This window comes from Pogona vitticeps, chromosome 3 (genome assembly GCF_051106095.1).
Source record: "Pogona vitticeps strain Pit_001003342236 chromosome 3, PviZW2.1, whole genome shotgun sequence".
NCBI classification, from domain to species: domain Eukaryota; kingdom Metazoa; phylum Chordata; class Lepidosauria; order Squamata; family Agamidae; genus Pogona; species Pogona vitticeps.
The window spans coordinates 52,609,446-52,634,379 of NC_135785.1; the positions used below are offsets into that span (position 1 = coordinate 52,609,446).

Below are 24,934 nucleotides of genomic sequence, written 5' to 3' on the forward strand. Positions count from 1 at the left end.
GAGTGGAAACAAGCCTTTTATCAAAATCAAGAAAGCCTTTGATATGTGAAACAATTACAGCTGATGAGATTCTATCCTGGTTGTTGATGTTTGCTATTCAATTTGCATTCCTGAAAATGGAGAATAACTGTATTGGTCATGCTGGACCTTTCAAAATGGCTAGTCAAAGCTTATAGCAGATTTAGGGAACCAAGTACAGAGAGAGTTTCTGGGGGAAGGGCAAGAGGGTAATTATTTCTATGTTAGATCCCTGGCTGTGGAGCTAGAGGTTGAGAGTTCAATTCTCCACTGTGCATCCCAGAAGAGCCAGCCTGTATTACCTTAGGCAAGCTGCAGAGTCCCAGGAGGTCCCCGGAAGAAGGAAATGTCAAACCTCTTCTGAGTACTCTTTACCTAGAAAACCCTGAAAGGGGTTGTCATGAGTCCGAACTGACTTGACAGCACACAATTATTATGTGTATATGGAACTATTAGTTCATTAAAAAGCTTTTATCTGTAACAGTAATGCATTTTATTATACCTATGGCTCCATTAAACATTTCCTTCATCCAAATTAGCCCTTGGTGACTTCCAGTGTTTGCTGTTCTCTCCACAAAGCAGATACTGTAGTCTCCAGAGTTTGTGATTTTGCTGCAGGGTGGGATGGCTACCCATTTCTTACTACAGCAGGAAGGGGCACACATGGCAAGCTGTTGAACAGTTGACAAAAATCTCCTGACTACATCCTGTACTTCTGCAAGCTTATTTGAGAAACTACAGTGCCTTTTAATACACCAGCTGTTTATGTATCAACAAGTTTTGGCTTAAAACTTGGGAAGAATTATGTACAATGAAATAGCTACAGTCTGTAGGTTTGTAGCATGCCTGTTTCTTTCTTCAGCTTAATTTCATTTGTATGAGAATACATAATGCCACAATGCCAATCTAGGGTGGATGTCACAAGAGGGAGGCTCCTTGCGGGGAGAGGACTATATACCCTCTCATCCCCCACCCCCCAGGAAAGGGAGATTCACATAATACATAGGTGAGTGATGGACCACACCAAAGGATGGTGAGGCACCCTTGGAGTGGTCCATAGGCTTCTGCTGTGAGCAGATATGATACAAGGTTCTTCAATTATATATCTGGACATAGAGTATTTCCAGCACTTCCAGCATGAGATTTCTGTGTCTTTGTATCTCTAAGGCAAGGGATTTTCTGTGGCTCCATATAACACTGAAAGGATTAGCTCCTAGCTTCAACAGCCCTCCACTGAAGTATCCAGTTTCAGAACTACATCCTTACAGCAAACAAATCTAGGCTGAAACAAATCTAGAGGGAGTTAAAGTGAGAAACAACTAGCGGTACCTCTGCTGGTTACTGTTTTGGGGCAAAACTATAGCTGGATACTGGTTTCCCTATCAAGAGTCCTCCCTCACTCTCTGTCTTCTCAAGCCATCCTTCCCTCACTCGTCGTCGTTTAGTCATTTAGTCGTGTCCGACTCTTCGTGACCCCATGGACCAGAGCACGCCAGGCCCTCCTATCTTCCACTGCCTCCCAGAGTTGTGTCAAATTCATGTTGGTTGCTTCGCAGGCACTGTCCAGCCATCTCATACTCTGTCGTCCCCTTCTCCTCTTGCCGACACACTTTCCTAACATCTTCTCTTCTTATCAGATGGCCAAAGTACTGGAGCCTCAGCTTCAGGATCTGTCCTTCCAGTGAACGCTCAGGGTTGATTTCCTTCAAAATGGATAGGTTTGTTCTCCTTGCAGTCCAGGGGACTCTCAAGAGCCTCCTCCAGCATCACAGTTCAAAGGCATCAGTTCTTCGGCGGTCTGCTTTCTTTATGGTCCAACTCTCACTTCCATACATCACGGCTACCTTCCCTCACTAGTCTCCTCTAAAGACATGTATCTTATATTCTCTGAGTTGAAACCTGCTACCAGCACATAGTGAGCCTGTAAGTTTCCAAATCCTATAGACGCTGCTGTTTTATGATCCAGCTAGGATAATCTTTGGACATTTTTATTTCTCTTTCCTATCTTATGCCTTGTAATACCCAGGCTGACAAAGAGTCCTGTAGAACTCATGGCATTTTAGTGGTCTAAACAAGCCCTGTTTTTTTAGCTACACTACAGTTTCCATTCCAAATAAACAGGAATGTTTGCCAGTGATGGTGGTCGTGGTAGTGGTGGCGCACAGCCTTTAAAGTATGTTTTCCTTAAGTGCAAACTTCATAAAAATTGGGTGTTTCTGCGACCAGGCAGAGGTATGCTTGCTTCTGTCTTGGAATGGTTCAGTGGAAGAGAGCTGAGCTTCCTAGGTGTTAAAAGCAAATGAAAATAAAATTAAATCTCTAGAGTTCACAATATGATCCATGCATGCAGTAGAGACATTGTGATTTTACTGGTAACAAAATGTTGCAGAGTGATTGCTGGCTGGCAAGGTGTGATAACTCCACAGTAAAAGAATTAACCTGAAGGAAGATATCTGTGTCTCATGCAGCAAAGTAGCAACAACCCAGTGTTTATTATATTTATTTAATTTATATACCAATCTGTTTGTGCACAGTACTACTATATATACAGGGGGGAAAGGTGTTAAGTTCACACACACATTTTACAATCTGACCCTTCCAGGCAGATTTGTAAAAACCACCTTGGGTCCTCTTGGGGAGAAAGGTGGAGTATAAATAACATAAAAATGAACAAATAATAAATATAACAAGTGTGTCCCACTCTTCCTTCAGGCATCTTGGGATGGTATATACAGTATGTCTCTTCTGTCTTTACTTTTATCTTCCTAACAACTGTGCAAGGTAAATGTAGCTGAGAAATAGTGATTGGTCTGAAGTCCCGCAGTGAGCTTCGACTGAGTGTCTGACATGTTGATTCAATAGTTTCAGGCGTAATGCTAGAACTGTGACTACTACATTGGCTATCTCTACTTGTGGTTCGTATGAAGAAAGAGTCAGGGCAGTAGCATGGCCAACTCAAAACTAGGTGCATCCATTAGAACATAGGTTCCCAACCCGTGGGTCACACACCCCAAATCACAAATTGTTTTTTGTAGGGTTGCTGTAGGGTGACGGGAGGGAGCAGCTGGCAACAGCAGCAGCAAAGGTTTTCTCTCAAGGCCCGTTCAGCTATATGTGTGTGTTTCCCTACGCATGCTGTAAATGAATTCATATAGGCCAGTGTGGTTCCTGCCACTGAGACATCGTTCCAGCCTTATGCTGGTTCCTAAAGTGTATTCATTTCATCCCAGAAAATGTTTGCAATTTTTAAAAGTTAAGTAAGTGTAGTGCCAACAGGATGTCCAAAGCTAAGGGCAGTATTTATGACTTCTAGTTTGGCTCTTAGTCTGAGAATGGGTTTGAAGAATTTGAAATCATTTGTAATATCAGAGCTGGCTGGAAGAAAGCATTGACCAAACCAAAGATTTTATATATACAGTATTTTTCTTATGGCTTGTGTGAGTCTCTTTGCTCAGATTTGTTGTTCTTCATGGAGCCATTAGCAATTTCTGACCATTGTTTAATTGTGGGTTCTGTTATTGCAGAGTGTGAGCAAAGATAAAGACTCTCCTAGTTATTAGTGGTCCAAACAAGATGGACAGAAAGGGAGCCAAATAGTAATAGAAACTTGACTTCATGTGAGTAACAACCAGAGCGTGGAGATGTTATTTCTTTGGACTACCACTTCTAGAATTTCTGGGAGTTGTAGTAAATATATAGTTAAGTGTTTTTAAGTTGTAGTGACAGTCTATATACTATAACTTCTTAAGAACATTTGATGTTGAACTGAGAAGGGACTGGGTAGAAAGGAGTGGTTTTCAGGTATAAATTAGCACCACTGCAGAACATATTACTGGAAGCCCACACCACTTAGTCGTTCCCTGGAGACAGAAGAAGGAGTTAATGGACAGCTACTGTACGGTGCCTTTGTTAAAGATTCTGGCAAGCACTTCAAAAGAACAAGATGGGTTAAGTACAATAGTAACATCACACAGGGAGAGCGACTAGATCTGAACTGCAAAAATCAGGAGATGATCAAATTTTTCAGGCAGTCAAGGGAAAAGCAAGTTCATTTGCCAGAGGGGGAAGTGCAAATAGATTTTTAAATACAGAGAGCCTAGGATGAGTTCAGTCCGTTGGAGACAGGAGCAGATGAAGAATTTACCAGAGGCTTCTTTCTCTGTTCCCCACAGAACGACCGGCAGTGAACAACATATACTTCAAAGAGAAGACACTGCTGGGAGTTCTGTTATATGCCTTGCAGCATTTGTCTGTCTGGGCTTCCAGCAAATGCTGATGGATTCCCCATCACCTCAGGGAAAAGTGGATGACTGTAGCCCTGAAACAAGAGCTAACTGGAACACTACTTTTTCTTGTGCATATATAAGAAACAAGAAGAAGTGAACCTGGGAAGGATGATTTAGGGTTTCCCAAATGGGTTATGCTTCTACCCTTTCTAGAGCTGAGCTAGAAATGAGGCAGGACAGAGGTCCGTGAGCAAAATCTGCAAATTGACTTGCTGGCTTCCTTTGCTCTCTTTCTTTTCTTTTTGATTTGAACTGAAGGGATGAGGCATAGGAGCTTATACTAGAACTACAGTGCTCCTTGTGTGTGTGGGAGAGTGTTTCTTCCCACTCGGCATCATTTTCTAAAGTGTGGGTGGAATGAATTCTCCCTCCAACTCCAAATCATACAGGTTTTTAATGGGGACGGGAAACCTCTTAACCCTCAGGAGACAGAGGAGACTTGCTGTCATCTTATACAGAGGTGGGACCTAGGCCAAAGGAGGTTGCATCTGACTCACAACAAAAGGGATGTATTTAGACGAGTGAGAAGGTATATGCTCCTGCTAGTTTTTGAGAAATTGGTTTTGTGCAGAAACCTTCATAATGCACTCATGATCAACTAGTGCCCAGGAATCATTCACCACGATGATTCTAAAAAATCTCACAAGCTCACCTTCATGATTCATACTTGTTCAAACATTTATGCATTTACCCATAATAGCAGGGAGATCTGGAAGACAGACAAACAATCCCTTATAATCTCGTTTAATCTGCTTCCTGGAATGCAACTTCTCTTAGTAAGGCAGAGGGAACAATGGCTTTTGTTAACACCTTTTGTCTAATCCTTGAACTTGTTGAAGGAGAATGGATATGGGCTAATGGGAAAGGGAAGTCTTGTTAATATTTTTAAAGCCAAGGGTAACTATTTTGAAGTGCGCTTCCTTTGCACAACACATATGACAATAGGTGTGATAATTTTGAAGACAGAATTCTTTCCTTTTTCCTCCCCCCCCCCCTTATGAACAATAGCTGCATAGTTTTTGTGGGATCCTGACATCCAGTGCTTCTTTTGTGTAGAGGCTGAATTTTAATATTTAAATTCTTCCCACCAACTTAATGCATCAGTTTGTGATAGTTAGGGCCATGTGAATCTTCCTGCAAAGACATTACTTGCCCAATCATTATGTGGGATTCCATACCACATAACTAGCACTACATCAATTTTAGCACAAATGGCACAGCAGAATCCATGTATGATTTGAAACAATCTTTTGGATCAGCCAGAAGCTTAAACTAAGGGGTAACCAAATGAAAGAGGATCTAGAGACAGCCTGAATGGTTTGTGCCTCGTGGAAGGAACCAGGAACTAGTTAAGAGGACTACATACTGCTTCTGTAGACAAACACCACAGCCTTTAAACACCCCCCCCCCCCCAAAGCTTAAAAAGCAAAATCAGTCTGATTTGGTAAAGCGCAATCTTACAGTTTTCAAAAACAAGAAGCCTGGGAGACAGCCCAGTTGAGCAGTCTCTCACTTTCTAGACATGAGGGAGAGTTGAAAAGCCTATTCAGTATTCAGAAGTAGTAATATAATCCTCAGATGGGCCTATATAGAATAGCATGCTCATTGACACCTCTCGACATGAGTGTGAGTAGAATGGTCATTGGACATGGAGGCCAAAGATCACCAGAACAGATATGATTACATATAATAACTGTAATTTCAGTGGGAATATGATATAGGAACTCCCAACTCCTGACATCATGAGGAGAGGTGCAGGCAAGTAGGCCATGTTCTCCTGTTCTAGTCAACACTTTTTAAACTGTTAGCCACCGTGAGACCCTTTTGGGTTTGAAGGATGGGATACCCACATATATAGCAATGTTGTTGTCTTAAATTAATCAGACATTTGGCTCCCTCCCCAAGTCGTTATTCTGTACCACACATGACAATATTTTTGCCCTCAGAAATTTGCATGGACCTTTCAGTCATGTGTAATACTCAAAACTTAAGAAAAATTATTATCCCTGCCTCACTTGCACAAGACCACACCTTTATAATTGCTCCTCATAAAATCAGTGAGTACCTTTGCTTGGTTCTGTACTCACCAGCACTAATGCTGAAGGTAGACTGCAGTTCTTTCTTTACCCAAACTCTGTACATCTACTCAGAACTAGGCACATGACAATAGAAGAAGAGACTGATGGACAGTAGCAGCATCAATGATAGCAGGAAGAGTTAACTTGTCTTCCTTCACTGCTAAAGCTCTGCTTCCTTCCAATTTATTTTACAGTGGTGTGTTGCTTGACGACGTTAATTTGTTCCAGCGAAATCACTGTAGAGCGAAAATGTCTTCAAACAAAATTTAAAAACCCATTGAAACACATTGAAAACCATTCACTGCGTTCCAATGGGCTGAATACCTGCTCGTCCAGCAAAGATCCTCCACACGGCAGCCATTTTCGGTGCCTGTATAGCGAGGAATCTGTCCTAGAAAACAGTGGGGGGCCATTTTGAAAGCCGGCGGCCATTTTGAAACCCAACGATCGGCTGTTTGCTGATCATTGTAAAGCGAAAAGTCGGTTCCCGAAACAGGGAACCGATCAACGTGAAGTGAAAAAACCCAATCTAAACATTGTTTTGTGATCGCTTTTGTGATCGCAAAAACTTCAACGTTAAGCGGATTAGTCGTTAAATGGGGTAATCGTCCAGTGGGGCATGGCTGTAGTTTAAAATTATCCATGGGCCATCCAGCCATTGATCTTCCACCTTCAGTCAGCCATGCTTGCATACCCAAAAGAAGTGTGAAAATGGCATGATTGGCAATAACATGTGCAGGTTATTTCTGTACAGGCGTCTGTAATTGCTCTTGTTATCCACACCCACATGCAACTCAGGACAAAAACAGGTAGAATTATGAGTATCATTAAGGATCTTAAGTTCTATTTTTATTTGAAAAAAGGAATGTGATTAACATGAGAATGTTAGATTACATGCAAGATAACACAGTAAACTCTGAATTGCAGTATGGAGACTTCAAATTTTTTTAATTTATTTAAAATATTTTCTATGCTCTCTTTTAGCCAAAGGCATGAAGACTCTTTAAATTTAAAAAAAAAAAAAAACAACAACTAATAATAAAGACAACAATCTAAACTGCAAAAAAGCAGCAGGTTAAAAATGGCTGTTTAAAGAGTGGTAGTGTAAGTGTGAGTGCTTCTATCTTGCAGGTTATCGCTTGGGATGGCGATTTTTTTACTGTTATTTCCACACTTTTTTGTGATCTCTACTTGATCATATTTTCTCCCTTAGTCTTTTTCATAGTGGTTATCTGTTTGAGGAATTATCTTTACTTCATTGCACATTAGGTGCAAGGATAGTAGCTGTTTCCAGGCCTTCTGTGTTAATCATCCATTACTTAATATGCATTTTAAGTAGGTTTTGTTACAATAATATTGCTGGTTGAATGATTCATTTAGACTATATATGTAAGGATCTCAACTCCAAATAGCACCATAGGTTGCTATTTGGATGTAAGAGTTTGGAGGAGTGCTGCCTCAGTTACCAGAGCATATCAGGAGCACAAATTTCCCCCCATCATCTGTCTTCCAAGAACAGTCCCACAATAACTTCCCCTTTTCTGTGCCCCAAGTTCCCCTCTTTCTCAATTGGCAAGGAAATTAATTCAGTCACTTTATACACCAGAGAGCATTGCCAGTGCAGTGAGAGAACCCAGTAGTAAAAGCTATAAAGACTAGAAATTCTGCCTGCCTCCCACTGTGATTCTCACAGTTTGGTGCACTTTTTGAGGCTTAATACTTTATGGTAGAGCTGGAACCGTTTAATAACCTCATAAAACCTAATAGACTGTTGTGCGCTGGTATTCAGTAGTTGCTAGTTAGCATTTGCTGGCCTACTCTCACTAGCAGCTTGCTTTTTGTTGTTTAGTTGTTAAGTCCTGTCCAACTCTTCGTGACCCCATGGACCAGAACACGCCAGGCCCTCCTGTCTTCCACTGCCTCCCGGAGTTTTGTCAAAGTCATGTTGGTAGCTTCGATGACACTGTCCAACCACCCCATCCTCTGTTGTCCCCTTCTCCTCTTGCCTTCACACTTTTCCAACATAAGGGTCTTTTCCAGGGGAATCTTCTCTTCTCATGAGATGGGCAAAGTATTGGAGCCTCAGCTTCAGGATCTCTCCTTCCAGTGAGCACTCAGGCTTGATATTCTGCAAAATGGATAGGTTTGTTCTCCTTGCAGTCCAGGGGACTCTCAAGAGTGTCCTCCAGCAACACAATTCAAAAGCATGAATTCTTCAGCAGTCAGCCTTCTTTATGGTCCAGCTCTCACTTCCATACATCACGATAGGAAAAACCATAGCTTTGATTATGCGGACCTTTGTCGACAAGGTGATGTCTCTGCTTTTTAAGATGCTATCTAGGTTTGTCATCGCTTTCCTCCCAAGAAGCAGGTGTCTTTTAATTTTGTGGCTGCTGTCCCCATCTGCAGTGATCATGGAGACCAAGAAAGGAAAATCTATCACTGCCTCCATATCTTCCCCTTCTATTTGCCAGGAGGTGATGGGACTAGTGGCCATGATCTTAGTTTTTTTGATGTTGAGCTTCAGACCATTTTTGGCACTCTCCTCTTTCACCCTCATTAAGAGGTTCTTTAATTCCTCCTCCCTTTCTGCCATCAGAGTGGTATCATCTGCATATTGGGAGGTTGTTGATACTTCTTCCGGCAATCTTAATTCCGTTTTGGGATTTATCCAGTCCAGCCTTTTGCATGACATATTCTGCATATAATTTAAATAAGCAGGGAGACAGTATACAGCCTTGTCATACTCCTTTCCCAATTTCACAAGGTACAGAGGATTTGGGGGATTCTTCTGTGTCAGGGAAATGAACCCTTAAACTACTAATCACTCTTGCAGATAGTGAATTTTCACAGCATCAGGTTAATTCTGCCTGTGTGCTCCATTCTTATTAACACTGACCTGATTAGAGGTTAAATTCATACAGAGTTCTGTCCTAGAACATGGTAACTTTGCTTCAGATATTAACTAATCAAGGCCTTAAAGGGTTGACAGACTGAATGCTAAACCATGTGTGGTGCGTGTGATTTTATTCTGGAGGAGTACATTTCCCTCAGTATGTATTCATGTGTTAATCTCCTTAAAAACATTTGCAGCCTTGTTTATTTAATAGATACCCTACTGTATGTGTAATTGGATTCCTTCTTATTTGCTCTTGTCTTATTTAAATAATTTAAAAACTGTATTAAAGAGTTTCTAACTTGTTTATGTTAGGAATTCAGAGTGCGGTGAAAGAAAATTGTTTCTATAAATAAAACTATTTATTGTTATTGATTAGTAGCATTCTTGGCTGTAGTGTCTTGGGCTACATTAAAATAAGCCTGAAACATGGTTTGAAGAGCTCATCAGAAAATGAAAAAGAACAGATTTTTCATATTGTGGGGCAGGACCCATACACTCAGGAAATGATCCTTGGAACACAAGCGTGATGTTGGATGCCCTAAGTGGAAAACTAACTAACTACGTTAAAGAAGCAGTGGATTAGTTTCTGCTTCACTTCTCTTGAGAAATATCTTGAGAAATTGTGCATTTTGGAGCAGGGCTACACTGGCAACCCAAACCAGCAAGGCATTGATTTGGTTGATATGGATGAGACTATGGCAAAAGAAGACTTAAATGGAATGTATTTTTTTAAAACCAGCAGGAGATACTCACTGGATAAGTCTCACTTACCTCTGTGAACAAGTTTCTTTTTCGCCAACGTTGTTGTTGTTTAGTCGTTTAGTCATGTCCAACTCTTCATGACCCCATGGACCACAGCATGCCAGGCCCTCCTGTCTTCCACTGCCTCCCGGAATTGGGTCAAATTCATGTTGGTAGCTTCGATGACATTGTCCAACCATCTCATCCTCTGTCATCCCCTTCTTCTCTTGCCTTCACACTTTTCCAACATCAGGGTCTTTTCCAGGGAAGTCTTCTCTTCTCATGAGATGGCCAAAGTATTGGAGCCTCAGCTTCAGGATCTTTCCTTCCAGTGAGCACTCAGGTTGATTTCCTTTAGAATGGATAGGTTTGTTCTCCTTGCAGTCCAGGGGACTCTCAAGAGCCTCCTTCAGCACCACAATTCAAAAGCATCAATTAAGTCATAAGGCCACAAACCCTCTGCAATTGTGAAAGTAACTAAACCACTGTACTTCAAGAGGAATGGGGCTATCAGTCATTCTTTTACAACTTACTTATGTTTTAATAATTTGGATATTATTTATGGATAATTTGGTCATTGGTAACCGGTAGTTCTGGTTACAAGTAGAGGTCATAAATCACTAGTTACAGAGTACTACTATGGTAACTAGTGATTTCTGACATCTGCTTCTAACCAGAACTGGTAAACTCTGCCAAATCTATGAAGCATAAAACAAAATAATGATAATGCAGGAGTGGGCAAAGGTATGAAGACTATCTTTTACACTCTTAAAGATCTTACAAAAAGGTTGTCACAGAGTGATTAAGCTATAAGTCTTTAACAAAGACCTTGTCATTCACAACAGCAAGGCCCCTTCCCCTTTCTTCTGGCTTAGTTATTTCATAGGCAAAGAAAAGACTGCAATATAGACCTCTGGATAGGTTTCTGGGTTTCTTGCATCTCATTACATGTTTTTGATGGAAAGCTTTTCTCCTCCCCCCCTTATTTTTATTTTTATTTTATTTTTAGTTTTTGTTAAAGCATAGAGTTAGCACTCAAGTCATGGCAGCAGTGCAGGTTTGGCCTTGACAGACTATAATTAATATCCAAGGGTCTGATGGAGACCTAGAGGTGGAAGAATGACTACCGAGATAAATATCCCTGTTATTGTGGCATCATTGCATATAAGCTTTCACCTGCTGCTAAATCCCTTCTTGGTTCTCAAGGCAATAATTTATCTGAACAATGGAGCTACGATGGCAGGAGATACTCATGAGCACAGATGAGGGGTAGGGATTTGTGAATAAGCCATAGGGGACTGGCTATCCTAGGGCCAAAATGTATCCAGGCTGAATATGAAAATAATAGGAATTTTGTCATTTTTGCTAAACACAAATGGCAGATCTGTCTGTACTAAAAATAACCATGTATTGCTCCTTTTTCTTTGTGCTGATGAGATTGAGAGCCACCTATCCACATTTTATACCTTTTTTGCCATATTTTTATTTTTTGGAAACCTCATGCCTTCCAGATGTGTTAGATGATAAACTCCCATAATCCTGTAGGGGGTAAGCGGAAGCCTACCCATTGTTCTCATGTCCCACTGGCAAGCTTCCTGTAGGCACATGGCTGGCTGGTGACTAAACAGAATGATGGATTAGTTGGGTCTCCGGTCTGGTCCACCATGGCTCTTCTTATGTTCATATCTGGAGTAATAATAATGCTGAAATTGGAACCAGCTGATATCTGGGAAGTGGTTTGATGCCTCTGGCATGACTACAGGGTTTGGGGTTTTTGCTTCAATAAAGGGCTTGTATTTTTTGCTGAATGATTTTTCCCATGATATGATCACATGTCCTTAGCATTTAAGAGAGCCAGAAAACAGCTAATTAATCCTTGGCAAAAGCAGTCTGTTGTTGAAGCTGTTTATTTTAACATTTAAGCATGAAGGGAAAGTGGCAAAGCCAAATGTCCTGTTTCTTGGAGTTGTAAGACTGCGCATCTCCCTCTCGTTTCATTTTAAGATTCAGGTGCCATGCAGCATCTGGCTTGGTTAATGAAATGACAGCCAAGTGTTTGTCAAAGAGGTGAGTTTTAATACCAGTCAGAGAAGGGTACAATGAGGAATGAAACAAATAGATCCCACACCTAGAAGATCTTGATCCCCTTCTAGCACTGGAGTCCAGGGCCAAAAGGTTGTGATTCTATAACTAAAAATGTAAATTCACACAAGGGGGCTTGTGATCTACTTTGGCACTTGTGTATATACATGGCTATAGTTCTGTGTGCACACCTGCAGCTGAGTTTGCATGTGGCACCCAAGACAATAGGCCCATTGCTTAGATGGCCTCTAGACACCACAAGCAATATAAATGGTAATTTCCTGATGAAGTCATTTTGTTTGGAGTGGCTGGATTACTCCAGAAAGCCCTTGAACACATGACCCTGATTTCTAAGGGCTATCCCTCCTTCCATATGTGATTGAGCACAGTGCTGCAGGTCGAAGTGCCCACTGAGGCGCATAAACATTCAAACAGTTTCAACAGCTGCAACAGACTCTCTGGCAGTTGTCTTTACTGCTATGACATTTTCTCAAAAGGTCTTTTCCGATTCCCTATCTTTAAACTTTCTGGGTCTTTTGGAATGGTTTATATTTCTCTTCTTAACATGCAAGCAAATAGAATTGAAAATCACTGTTATTATGATCTGGCTTGTTTGAGAAGAAAATTACCTTGGCAGTTTTTCCTGACTTCTAAATCTCATCAAATAGGATGGGGTGGGGTAGGTAGATTTATATTCCAAAATGGCAAGATGTATTTCCTGCAGTGATCTGCCTTTAAGCCTGGATTCTCATGCTTAATTCAGATAACCATATTGTTAAAAGGCTTGGGAGTTAATATTGAAGTATGAGGGAAAACAGCAAGCTCACCTTACCCCCTCCATTGTTCCTTAGCTCACATGAAGTTCTAAGGCTGAAAAGGGGAGACTTGTCTAGCCATGAAAGTGCTCCATATGAGCTAGAATGCAGGTTTTGGCTCATGGGGAAAGCCTTCCTGAATTGACGAGTCTCCCTCCTTCAGACCTGTCACATCATATGAGCAAAATGGTGGCAGAGGAGCGGGGATCAGCTCACTCTCCTTTCTCGTGCATTTAGCTGCCTGAATTCTAAACACCTGAGCAGAGCTTATGTGGGATGGGAGATATTGCACCTGTGGAGCATCTGCTTTCCTCAGAGATTTTAAGAAAGGCCACACATAGTCTCCTAAAGCCTTAAATGTGACCCCACTCCAGGGTTTTGTGACTTGTGCTACCAGTGCTAAATTTCTTCTCCCATTCCTGTCAATTTTGTACATGTTATTCATTCTTAGCAGAGAGGAAAAAAAGACATTGCTGAGGAAAAAAAGACATTGCTGAGGATCATTAGAAAAGAGAACAGGATGGAGAAAAGGCTCTCTTTTCCTAGTAACACAAGAGGACCAGTGGAATATGATGTGTGCATTTTATGTGTGCATATACGGCCTTTGACTGCACATCACATGAGGGTTCAGTGCTGACCAGGTCATATCTGCCTCTCTTAGAGAGATAGAAGCCAAATCTAGAAATAAGACAGCTTTCCCCATATGTAGCAACCTTTGTGAGCTCCAGCCAGCAGGGCAAATAGTAAAGGATGATGGGAGCTATGATCTAAAGCATCTGGGGACTGCTATGTAGGGGAAGGCTAGAATGTAGTCATCCTTCCTTTAGTAGCTCTCCATGTCAAGTCTGATTAGCCAAAAGCAATACTTTTTTTTTGCACTTTGTCCCTATGCTCCTGTAGAAAAGAGCAAGATCCAAATCTTTAAAAATCCCAAGCAATTAGCCTGTATCTGTCTTCAGTACTTATTATGCCACCCTGTTTGTCATTGTAGCTTGGATAATGGCAGCAGTGGTGAGTGTAGGTTTCAGTGTAACATGAAAGGGCAAGGAGCAAGGCTTGTTCACCCATGCATTCAGTGTGGCCCTTCTGGGTGTCTTGGAAACAAACTTCCCCCCTCCCACACTCACCAATCAGTCATATAATGAAGGAAGGACAGCAGTCTTTGTGATCAAATGGATGCAATTAGGAATGTATAGTGGCTGTCTCTGTACTCATTAGCCATTAGCTGCCATTTCAGCTGGACAATGAGGCCTCTTTGAGGGCTCATGCTTATTTCATGGCAGCAACCATATCTCTAGTCTTGACCCTGCAAGTCAAGCACTCACTATTTGTTTGTGGAGCAGTTGGCCACGGTGGCATAGCAAACTCCCCTCTTTTATTTTAATTCTCTTAAGAGTCTCCAAAATGCAGACAGTTGGTTGAAGCTAAAAGAGGGGAGGAAATTTGTTGCTGTTTATGTTTCTTTTGTTCCATTCATCCAGAAACTTGAAAACATTTATTTTTAAATTACAGCTTCCAGAGTCCCTCAGCCACTTTGGAGGATTCTGGGGTCTGTAGTCTTAAAAAAACTAAGCTCCGCCTTTATCCAGAGTCCCGTTTACCACAGTTCAATGCATTTGTCCAAAGTTCCATTCATTACATAGTGCAGACAAAATCGTTTCCTTCAGTAGTGGGAAATAATCAGTGGACATAGCAGGTGCTTGTCCGTGGTTCCATGTATCAGTGTCTCCTTTGCTCTTGTAAGGGTACTAGGACATAAATGGCCAAACAGCTAGCAAGTATGGAACATATATGCCATACTTTCATCACTGTTGTACTTTGCATGAAGCAAAAAAGGTTGCACATACTCAGCAGGATTTGGGAGCAGACTTTGTGCAGTCCATGTTCCATTTTGCTGGCTTATCTGGGTCTAAAACACCATTCCCAGCCATGTTTTCCCCCAGTACTCCCCTTGGCAAACCCCACCAGTCCTCCCACTGTCTACTAATAGTTTTGCTCTTTGATTTCAATTTTAAAAAGAGAAAGAGAATAGGGAAAAATAGAGTCACATCTTCATTTTGTAGAGCAGAATCTGAAACAGAACAGCCATAGCAGAAATCGTTTCACAGGATAGCGATTTGAACAGCACAGAACAAGCTTCTGTATAAGCTTCAGTTTCAAAATACAGTACTCAATGATTATTAAACCAGTTATATAGTTGTGAGGGGACAAAGAGAGAAGATAGGTACTGTAAGCTGTCAGAGGCGTCAGGATGAAGTAGGCAAAGGGGGAAAGGGATATTGCAGAAACATAATTCAGGCCCCTGTAAACATAAGAAATAGTTCAAGGGTGGCAGTCTCCTTATTTTAATATGAACATAAAATATCAGTAACCTGCCTGTCCTAAAGATGAGCCCTCTGTGATATATGATACTAATATAGGAAACATAAAATCTTAACAGGCAAATTCTGTTCTGTTTTTGAGTGAAAATTGCACATATGAATAGAAATTGAAAAAGTTGCATGTTTAGATTACAACTCCCAGAATGCTCAACCAACATCCAGTCCAAAAATGTAATTATTTCCAAGCTCTGCATATAAAACCAGAATAATTCTGCTGGGCAAAGGACGATACAGGTATTGTATATTTTGCATACAGAACTTTAGCAGATTATCAGTGCATTTTATTTCAACACTTGCAGCAGAGATTGTGCTACTGTTTTACCTGAGAACATCAGGCTAGTCTAAGGGGTGGAGGGCAGGCTTTGTAGATCTGGCCTCCAAGAGAATGAAAGCCTCAAGTAAAATGAACAGCTAGGAGGGCTGCCATTCAGTTGCTCAGGACCTGCTGTCTCAAGCCATCATCACCTTACCCGGCTTGATGGTAGGGGCAGGCTCTGTTGGGAAATGTGCCCCTGAGACTATCTCTATTACACAGCATCCTTTGCCTATTTTTGTCCCTTCTAGTGATTCTGTTCTTTCCTTCACAGAGAGCTGAATGGAAACAACATAACCCGTATCACCAGAAACGACTTTGCTGGGCTGAAGCAGCTGAGAGTTCTGTGAGTGATACCTCCTTCCTGTTTCCATACAATCCTCTCCCTCTCAACCCCATTTGCACTTAAAACTATTCCATGTAGGACCACCAATTTGGTGGATTTACTCTCTCTCTCTCTGTCTGGTTTCTGTCTCGACAGAGCCATTCCAGTCAAGAGCAACTCTTGTTATTATGATGCTGAGCCTCTTCTGCCCTCCCTTGTCCTCCCTCTTTTCCCTTGTGTTGTCTGACACTCTTATCACTTTTATAGGCAACTGATGGAAAACCAGATCAGTGTGGTGGAGCGAGGGGTGTTCGATGACATGAAAGAACTGGAGCGACTGTGAGTGTTTCCGGGATCTACATGTGGCTTGAAAACTAGGGGTGTGAAGACAACAAAAAGAAGGGAAAAGGATGACATTTCCCAAAAAGAAACCTCTGCTGACTTTCTCCTCCTGTCACATAGACCCTTTCCAGGCACTGGTGCACATAGTGGGTTTGTTTGGTCCAAGGTGGAATTTAGCAAGGGTGGAGAGAGTTCACCTCATGGTCAAAGGCAGTCAACCTTGGCACCTGCATCAAGAACTATTTCTCTCCTCCACCACCCCTCCTGCTGACACAAGCAGATGGTGTGAGCACTATGTGTTTTTACACCCAGCTCTGAACAGCCTGGCTGGCATTTACACCCAGATGCTTCCCAATCTGTTCACCGTTCTTTTCAGATCCAAAATAATTTGCTGCAGTGTGCATTCAATTAGGGGCAGTGCACAATCAACCCACGCTATCTCTGCATTTTTTCTGCATGGCAGCTGTAAAACGCCACCTGCAAAATGTGCTGCTGCTGATGCCTCTGAACATGCCCTTCCCTTGCCTTGCTCCACTGCTGCCAGAACCAGGGAGGTGGGGGCTAGCCTCGCCTAGTACGAGTGGAAATGCTCATTATTATACAGAACTGTTACTACTCTAATTGCTGTTGATAGATGAACAGTGTTTATGATAGAGCATTGTCAAGGTAGAATGTCACCCCAGAAAGCACTTCAGTCTACACTGTTGTTTAGTCCTTAAATCGTGTCTGACTCTTCGTGACCCCATGGACCGGAGCACGCCAGGCCCTCCTGTCTTCCCCCCCCCCCCCGGAGTTTGGTCTACATACACTAGCCTTTTTTCTTAATGCCATGACCACTTCCTGCCTTTCAACTATGGCCTGTCTAAATCTTCAAACTAAAACACCCAAAATTTAGCTTTAACTAATTTGTGCCTCAGTTCTTAACCTGTTGCTGCTATTAATTTCTGACATAAATTTATTTTCTTTGTTTTCTTGCTTTTAAGAAGTTTAAGACGTTCCAAATAAGGTTATAGACTTTGACCAACACATCTGTGTAGTTTATCTATTCATTCATTTCAAATCATTTATACCCTACTTTTCTCTGTGAAATACTCACTTGGGCTTATTTTATTGCAGTTCTCCATTATGTTTTGAAATTTCAGAGATGAAACTAAAACCATAGATGGCCAAAAAGCATTAGTTAAGGACTTAGGGGGTTAGTCTAATTATACTCTCAATCGGATCCTTTTGTTAGAAGGCTGTGGGGGACATGAGTTGGCTGAAATTGGGAGATTCCATGTAGGTGTTTATGGAGTTCAACGAGGAACCTTCTACATTCCCCACCCCACCCCAGTTTGAGCACTATGTGTGTGTGTATGTGTGTGTAAACTGTACACCAAGTGCAGAAAGATCAAGACAATTTGAAAGTGGTTGCCCCCCTTTACTGGTTAAAAGGAAGCGTTTCACTGTAGTTATTTTGTAGGATTCGTGTTATTAAGTCTGGTCTAATTTTCAGATTTTATTTCATTTCCTCCTCGTTTCTAAGAAATTAACAAATATGGAAAAGGCAATTAAACATAGGGATAATAGTATGCATTTCCCAGTGGTGACGTGGCAAAATTTCAGGATAATTCTTAAAAATTTCAAGGCATTCTGTGCTAAGGCTAGCAAAGAATGATAGTGTTGCTATCTTCAGGCAAGATAAATGTCATAATAAATTGGGTTCAGTAACACCTTCTGTTTCTGGGGTGGATATGTGAATATGTGTCAATGCTTACTATACTTCCCTTCCACCATTTCTCTAGACGTTTGAATCGGAACCAGCTGCACATGTTGCCAGAGCTCCTGTTCCAGAATAACCAAGCATTGTCACGGCTGTAAGTACCTGGATGTATCTTTTCTGAAGTTTAATGTTGTGCTTTTCTGCTTTTTTTAAAAAAGTATATTAATATTGAGAGTATGCTGCAGTATTTGCGGCCGGGATCTGATGGTTGTTGTGGGTTTTTCGGGCTCTTTGGCCGTGTTCTGAAGGTTGTTCTTCCTGACATTTCACCAGTTACTACTCCTGCCCTCTGAAGATGCCGGCCACAGGGACTGGCAAAACGTCAGGAAGAACAACCTTCAGAACACGGCCAAAGAGCCCGAAAAACCCACAGCAAACATATGCTGCAGTACTTTAATGGGAGTGTAGCAACCTACTCTGCCAGTTTAAAGTGCAGTGTCTTAAAAACATGTACTGGAGGAGTTATTACAGTAGATACAAGAATGTGAACCTGTAGTGTGACTTCTTTGCTCTGTCTGAATGAGAAGCAGATAACTTTTGTCTAGTCTAAAGATCTTGCTGCACCTTGGGCTCCTGGTCAGAGTGGCTGAAATGCTATTCAGGTTGGTGTAATGTAAAGTTATGCCTGCGAGAGTGAGCCAGGTGTTATGCCCAGCATTGCACAATTTGACTGCAGAGTTAATCGAATGGTTCATGCCATGACTGTTGCGTGACACACCTGTAGAACTCCTTCATGGATTCTGCCATGCCAAGACTTTTTTCTACTGCTTCTGCAGTTTTGCATTATGTGTGTGTAGATGTAAAACCAGATTTCAGCCTTTGAGTTGAAAGGTCACAGGGCAAACTGATATTGGTGCTGACTGATAATGATGATCCTGTGAGGTTCTTGAGAAGTTTCTGCAGTTCACATATGTGGAACACATGTGGACACATATGTGTATGCATGAGTTGCTACAGTCTCTGCATGAACAATAGCTTTGCTGAATGTCTGTGTAAGCTGCTATGTGGTGTTCTTCTGTGTACAGTACTGTATTACTCTGTAATAGCAATGTCAGATCCTGTTTTTTGCAGCATTAGGACCATTGAAGGGCAAAGGTGCCATCTACTGTAGGGGATTGGCAAGTATGTATTACAAGCGCTGAATCATTTGCAGCAGTCCTATTTACGTATCTGTTTGCATGGAACACATGCAGCATACCTCTGCAGTGTGAATTGGATGTGTCAGGTCCGTTGGATAATTTTGATTCACTTTGATCATCAGAAGTGCTCTAAGAAGTACTGAGGACAGGAGAAGAAAACTGAAGTCTCCGCAAAAGGTAGAAAGAAGAGGTCTTTGGATTTAGGAACATATTAGTACTGTACCCCTGCCCTCTTTAGAACAATACATTAAATTTACTGTATGGTATACTCTTAGAGCTGCAGTGAGGAAGAATAGTTATTTGGGAAACTAGAGTGCTGTTGACTCATAGTAAAAATAATGGAAGGGAAGAGTCATGAACTGGAAACTATGAACTTCACAGTGAGATTGAAAAGCTTGCAACCTGTAATATCATTTCCAGTGATGGAAACCATTTCTAAAGAAACTAGCTGTATCATGGTCACATCTTGATTGTTAAGTGATGCTGAGGCTGCACGTTAGCTGTAAGTTTTTACATTCAAAAAATATTGATTATTGATCAGTTAGGCTGAACCATGTTTATGCATTTTTGGAGCAGTTACAGTTTATAGCTTGCCTGCAAATACATTTTGGAAGATTATGAGGGCATGATCATATTGATACATATAGCTGCATCATTGGTTTTTATTATAATAATAATAATTCATGTTATTAAGTCTGGCCTAATTTTCAGATTTTACTGTACAGCACTACTACTACTACTACTACTACTACTACTACTACTACTACTACTACTACTACTACTACTACTAATAATAATAATAATAATAATAATAATAATAATAATAATAATAATAATAATAATAATAATAATAATAATAATAATAATAATAATAATAATAATAATGTAACAGACAAACAAACAACACATACAAAACATACATGCAGGGAAGTGTTTACCATAGTACAATATCTAATACATAATCTTGAGTCCATAACTGTGTTATAGTACTAAAACCTTTAACCTATGTTATATTCTCTGCTCATGTTTATTTCTGGGCTCAATCACAAAACATTTTTCAGTTTTCTTTAAGATAACTTCTCAAATTCTCAGATAATATCTCTAACAAGCTATCCCATTTTAAGCCCATTAATTTCAGCTGCATTGTTGACAGAAGAAGATTCACATGTACCTTTGGTTCCATAATGTTTGAGATGAAACAGTTCTGAAGAGGTAGAAATGAGTGAAGTAATTCAATACTGTGCACTGAAATGTTTATTCTACGAATTTATGGTGGTTGTAAGAGAATTTTATATTGATGCTGATTTGATTTATATGCATGTTGTGTCCTATCAAGTTGCTTCTGACTTATGGTGACCATAATAGGGTGTCCAAGAAATGTGAAATATTTAAAGAAGTGGTCTAACATTGCCACCTCCCACAGCCGAACAGGGATTTGAATCCTGGAGTACTGAGTCTAACACTTTCCACTGTATTACGCTGGTTCTTATTCACCAGATTTAGTATAATAGAATTGTATGTGTGTGAGTTATCCCACAAAAATGGCTGAGATAAGCCAGGTGTAAGTGAGAAATGGATTTCTATATTGCTTTGTTGAATGTAAATCTAAATGTTTTGCCACCCTAGTTGAACAAGCAATGCATAATTACTTCTCTCCTCCCTTCCTAACTTCAATAAAATCATAAAGTAAATGGTGTATTAATAAAAGGAAAAGATTACTCACTAATGAATTAAAGATACATTTTTCTAGTAATATCATTCATGTGTAGAAGATAAAATAAAAATTATCTGTGTGTGCTTGTTTACTTTGAAATCCCACTCTAAAAGCTTTAAATATGTCATCTAAGAAATATAATTATGTACTTCTTTATGGCTTCCATAAATGCAAAGGTAATAGTGACTTGCATACCATGGTTTGTTCTATGCACTGGCAGCTGCTAACAAAACATTATCAAAATCATAGGGGATGGGCATCTGCAGAGGCTCATTATCACATATTGCAGGGATGTGAAAAAGGCTTCTGGCAAAGCTTTTGAGTCAGAAAAAAAAACCCCACTTACATTATTAAATTGTGCATCCCCCACGCACACTGAAGGTGGGAGTGCAAGCAAAAATGACAGCTTGAAATAGGAATGCCACTGGTAGAAACAAATTTGTGACTTAAAACTATGCCTTTGGCTTTGAATAGTTACTTGGATTTTTGAGCATATGCAAAGATGGGTGAAGATAGCAATGAATCATTTCATTTATCTTGTTCTTGTCCACACCCACCACTCTCCATCTTCCAGCGTTATCTGATTTACAGAAATAAATGTCTGTGTCGCAGTGACTAATATTCTGGAGCTTCGTGCATAGATCTTCACAGCTGCAATTAAAGTAGTTTAATTTATTATTAACTCCCCCATATAAATGACATGCTTATAGCGCTTTCCTGTCCACACTCCAAATTAGAGTTCTTAGACGAAGAAGAAGGGTTGCAATTAAACTGGTGGTGTGTAGTGATGTTTTTCATTATCTGTTTATTCTCCTTTCATTTACAAATGATTTTTTTAGCAGAATATTTTTTGAAAGAGATTAAAAGTGTACAAATCAATGAAACCACAGAAGAGCAGAATATTAATGAGTGTTATCCAGGATGGTAGCATGCAATCTTGCATTACTTAAATCACATGTTAGTAAAAGTTTGAACATGTGACAGAGAACAGAAGTTCTATTTCTTTCCTGTTCACTATTTCTGTCGCTCTCCAAACTGGTCCCTGTCAGAGTTAAGAGAGATGAATAATTGGCAGAATATAGCAGGATTTTCTTTGAGCACCACCAGCTCCAGGCCCCATTTTTACCTATGCAAGTCAAACATTGCAAACCATCTGAAACTGTATTGGAAAGAAAGACATTGTTTGGTTTTTTTCATTGTGCTATTTGAGTATCCAGTGATTCAAGACCAGTCCAGCAGTCTCAGCCAGTGGGTGGCATTCTCTCACTGGGAAATGGGCACAACGACTACATAAGGAACTTGAGAGATTTCAGAGGGGTCCTTTTTTCCCTTCATTTTATGGTGTGCCAGGTCAATTCCCCTGGAATGTCAATTTGGCCTGGGTTATTAAGGGTTCCATTCTCCAGAACAACAAGGGGAAAGGGGTATGTGTACTCCAAGACCTGCTTCTCATCCAGATGCAAGACCTTAGAAACGGGTGTAAAAGGAAGTACCAAGGAGATGGTTTCCTCTGCTTTGTATGTGACATAAAAGGACAAGAGACGGGATAGGCCGGTGCCAATGCCCCGCAAAAGGCATGGTTTCTGAGGCAGCCGTTACCATGGTAGTTGATGACTTGATCTGGCTCCTTGCCATTGGCCAGCGACTTGGCTTCTTCAAACCTTTAAACAGTTGCTCACTGTTGTTGGATAGTGTGTTCCTCCTGACAGTGTGTCTCCCTATAAATAAAAACATAGCAGTTTGTCGATTTATGTGAGAGATCTGGTGTGCACAGTGAGGTGGCCCTCCCCGCAAGGGAGTAAGAATGAGTATGTTGGGAAAGTTGTGAGCATGTTATGCCTCAGATAGTACAAATCTGTTCCCTTGTTGGTCTGGCTCAAGCCTGGATAATTTTCAACCTTTCTTCTGTTAGACTGCACTTAAAACTCAGCATATAACTCAGATTGCATAGTAGTATACTTTGTTACACGTTAATAGAGTTTGTTAACCTTCCCTTGGATCTGCAGCAAAACTTTGCATTTGGTTGTTTCTGCTCTCTGGATTCTCATCCTAAAGGCATCACTGAGGAGGATTGGAGACTGTGGCTTGAGAACTGAGCAGCATAGGCATACATGGCGGTGCCCATTCTAGGAAACGTTTGGTGTAGGATAGAGTATGCCTTTGGGAGGGTGAGCCAATCTATCCCTGTGGCTGTAGGTTTTAAAAAGGGAAAAGAGTGAACACACATGAGGCTTTACACTACAGCTTTGGTAATGCAAATCATCAAGTAGGCTGAGACCACTATTTCAATAAATAATGATATAAACTGAAAACTTGCTAAGAGTTTGCTGCTTGTGTTACCTGTTGCATCCCAAGTAATGCAGCTGGTGCATGGAGAGGAATATATGTGGCAACCTGTTAACAAACAGCAGTTCACCACTGCTGTTTACACCATTCCACTTGTGCTGTCATAAATAACCAACAGGATTCTGGCCAGTATCTAATATGCTGTTGGTAATAAATAAATGTGTAGCAGTAGTAGCTGTGTTAGTGGAAGTGCTGTCAGGCTCAAAGCTTCAAATGATTTCTAGTTGCTTCTGAGCTGTAGAACTCTCTGCTAAGGAAATTTAGGTTGGTTTATTTGTGATCTTTCCTCAGATATTTGTATTCAGGTTGGCCTTTGATAGTTATAAGATGGTTAGTTGATAAAGCAGTTTTTAAATAATTAGGTGTTGTCAGTTGTTGGGTTTTTAATTGTGTTAGATTTTTTTTTTCATTGTACTCTAATTAGCATTGTGTTTTTAACTGTTTTATTTTTGCTGGAAATCTAGGACATCAGTTTTGGTGCAAAAACCAAGCTAAAATATACTCTGCAATTAATTTTCCTCTGTACCATAAATAATATTTTCCCTTCATATTGTTGACGTAGGCTGGGTCATGTCCAGTGTGATACACTCAAATAAATTCTGAGCACTAATATACTAAATCACTCTCAGCATGGGTGGGATATAAAGTCATATGCAGCTGGAGGTGGTATCATACACAAACCAGCTGTCGTTTTATCCTCCTTATGAGCCTAGGCCCAGAAAGTGAGGCAAACTACTGGACATGAACAATTGGGTACACAGATGGTATCACCAAGGAATGTTTGGCTTTGTGGACCATGACATGTTGTTCCATGATGAAAGATTCTTTGCAAATGATGGGTTGTCTCAAAGGAGTTGGGAAAAATACGTTTGCTAGAAGTCTTGTAAACTTGATTAGGAGGGCTTCAAGCTCAATCCTGCTGGAGAGGCAGACCCCAATGCAGAGAGCATAGAAAACAAATTAGATGAGCTTGAATTCTTGGCACAGGAAAGCAAATACCATACAATAGGCATACAAAAATCTCATGGGACGAGACACTTGACTGGACTGTAGTGATTGAAGGGGATACTCGTTCAAAAGGAAAAGACTGGTCATGTTTCACCTAGAAGACTGGGAGGTGATATGGTGGTGTTGTTCTCTGATATAGGAGCTAAGGAATTCCCAGTATCTTTGCAAAATTACATTTCATACAGAACCCTTGACATCCTGATTTGAAACATGTCAAGAAACATAATACTTCTGAGTGATGCTTATTGCAAACAATTTATTTTTATAGAAATTCCAAGTGTGCTGTGTACAATGTAAATGATGAGATAAGTTATCTTAGTTGAAGTCTATTCCATGTATTCAAACTACTTTCCATTGAGATGGAGAGTGATGACAGTGGGAAAATTCTTTGCTGTCCATAATAGATCATGTATAAAGAAGCAGACTGTGTCACCTGATAGTTAGGACAGCAGTATGTTAAGTTCACAGAAAATATTCTGGAGCAAAAGCAGGTTAAGTGGGAATGGTATAGAAAAAGAAACAATGTTTAGGGGTTATCATTTGAGGCATTTTTAAAAGAGGTGGTGACTTACTGATGGCCAGCTAAACTATATGCTCTAATGTAGCAGTTTTTAACCTTTTCTTTACCATGGACCACCTTTAAATATCTTTTGTTGCCGTGGACCACCAAGGCTTAATTCCAGAT

General features: G+C 40.6%; 1 protein-coding gene across 5 annotated transcripts in view; it reads left to right on the top strand.

Annotated features, from left to right (window-relative positions):
- Positions 1-24,934, top strand: part of SLIT1 (slit guidance ligand 1) — a 163,838-nt gene that overhangs the window by 12,873 nt on the left and 126,031 nt on the right. For all 5 annotated transcript variants that reach the window (XM_072995695.2, XM_072995698.2, XM_072995696.2 and 2 more), the window contains exons 2-4: positions 15,888-15,959; positions 16,206-16,277; positions 18,065-18,136. In XM_072995695.2, coding sequence (XP_072851796.2) covers positions 15,888-15,959; positions 16,206-16,277; positions 18,065-18,136 — 216 coding nt within the window. The remainder of the gene's footprint in view (positions 1-15,887; positions 15,960-16,205; positions 16,278-18,064; positions 18,137-24,934) is intronic.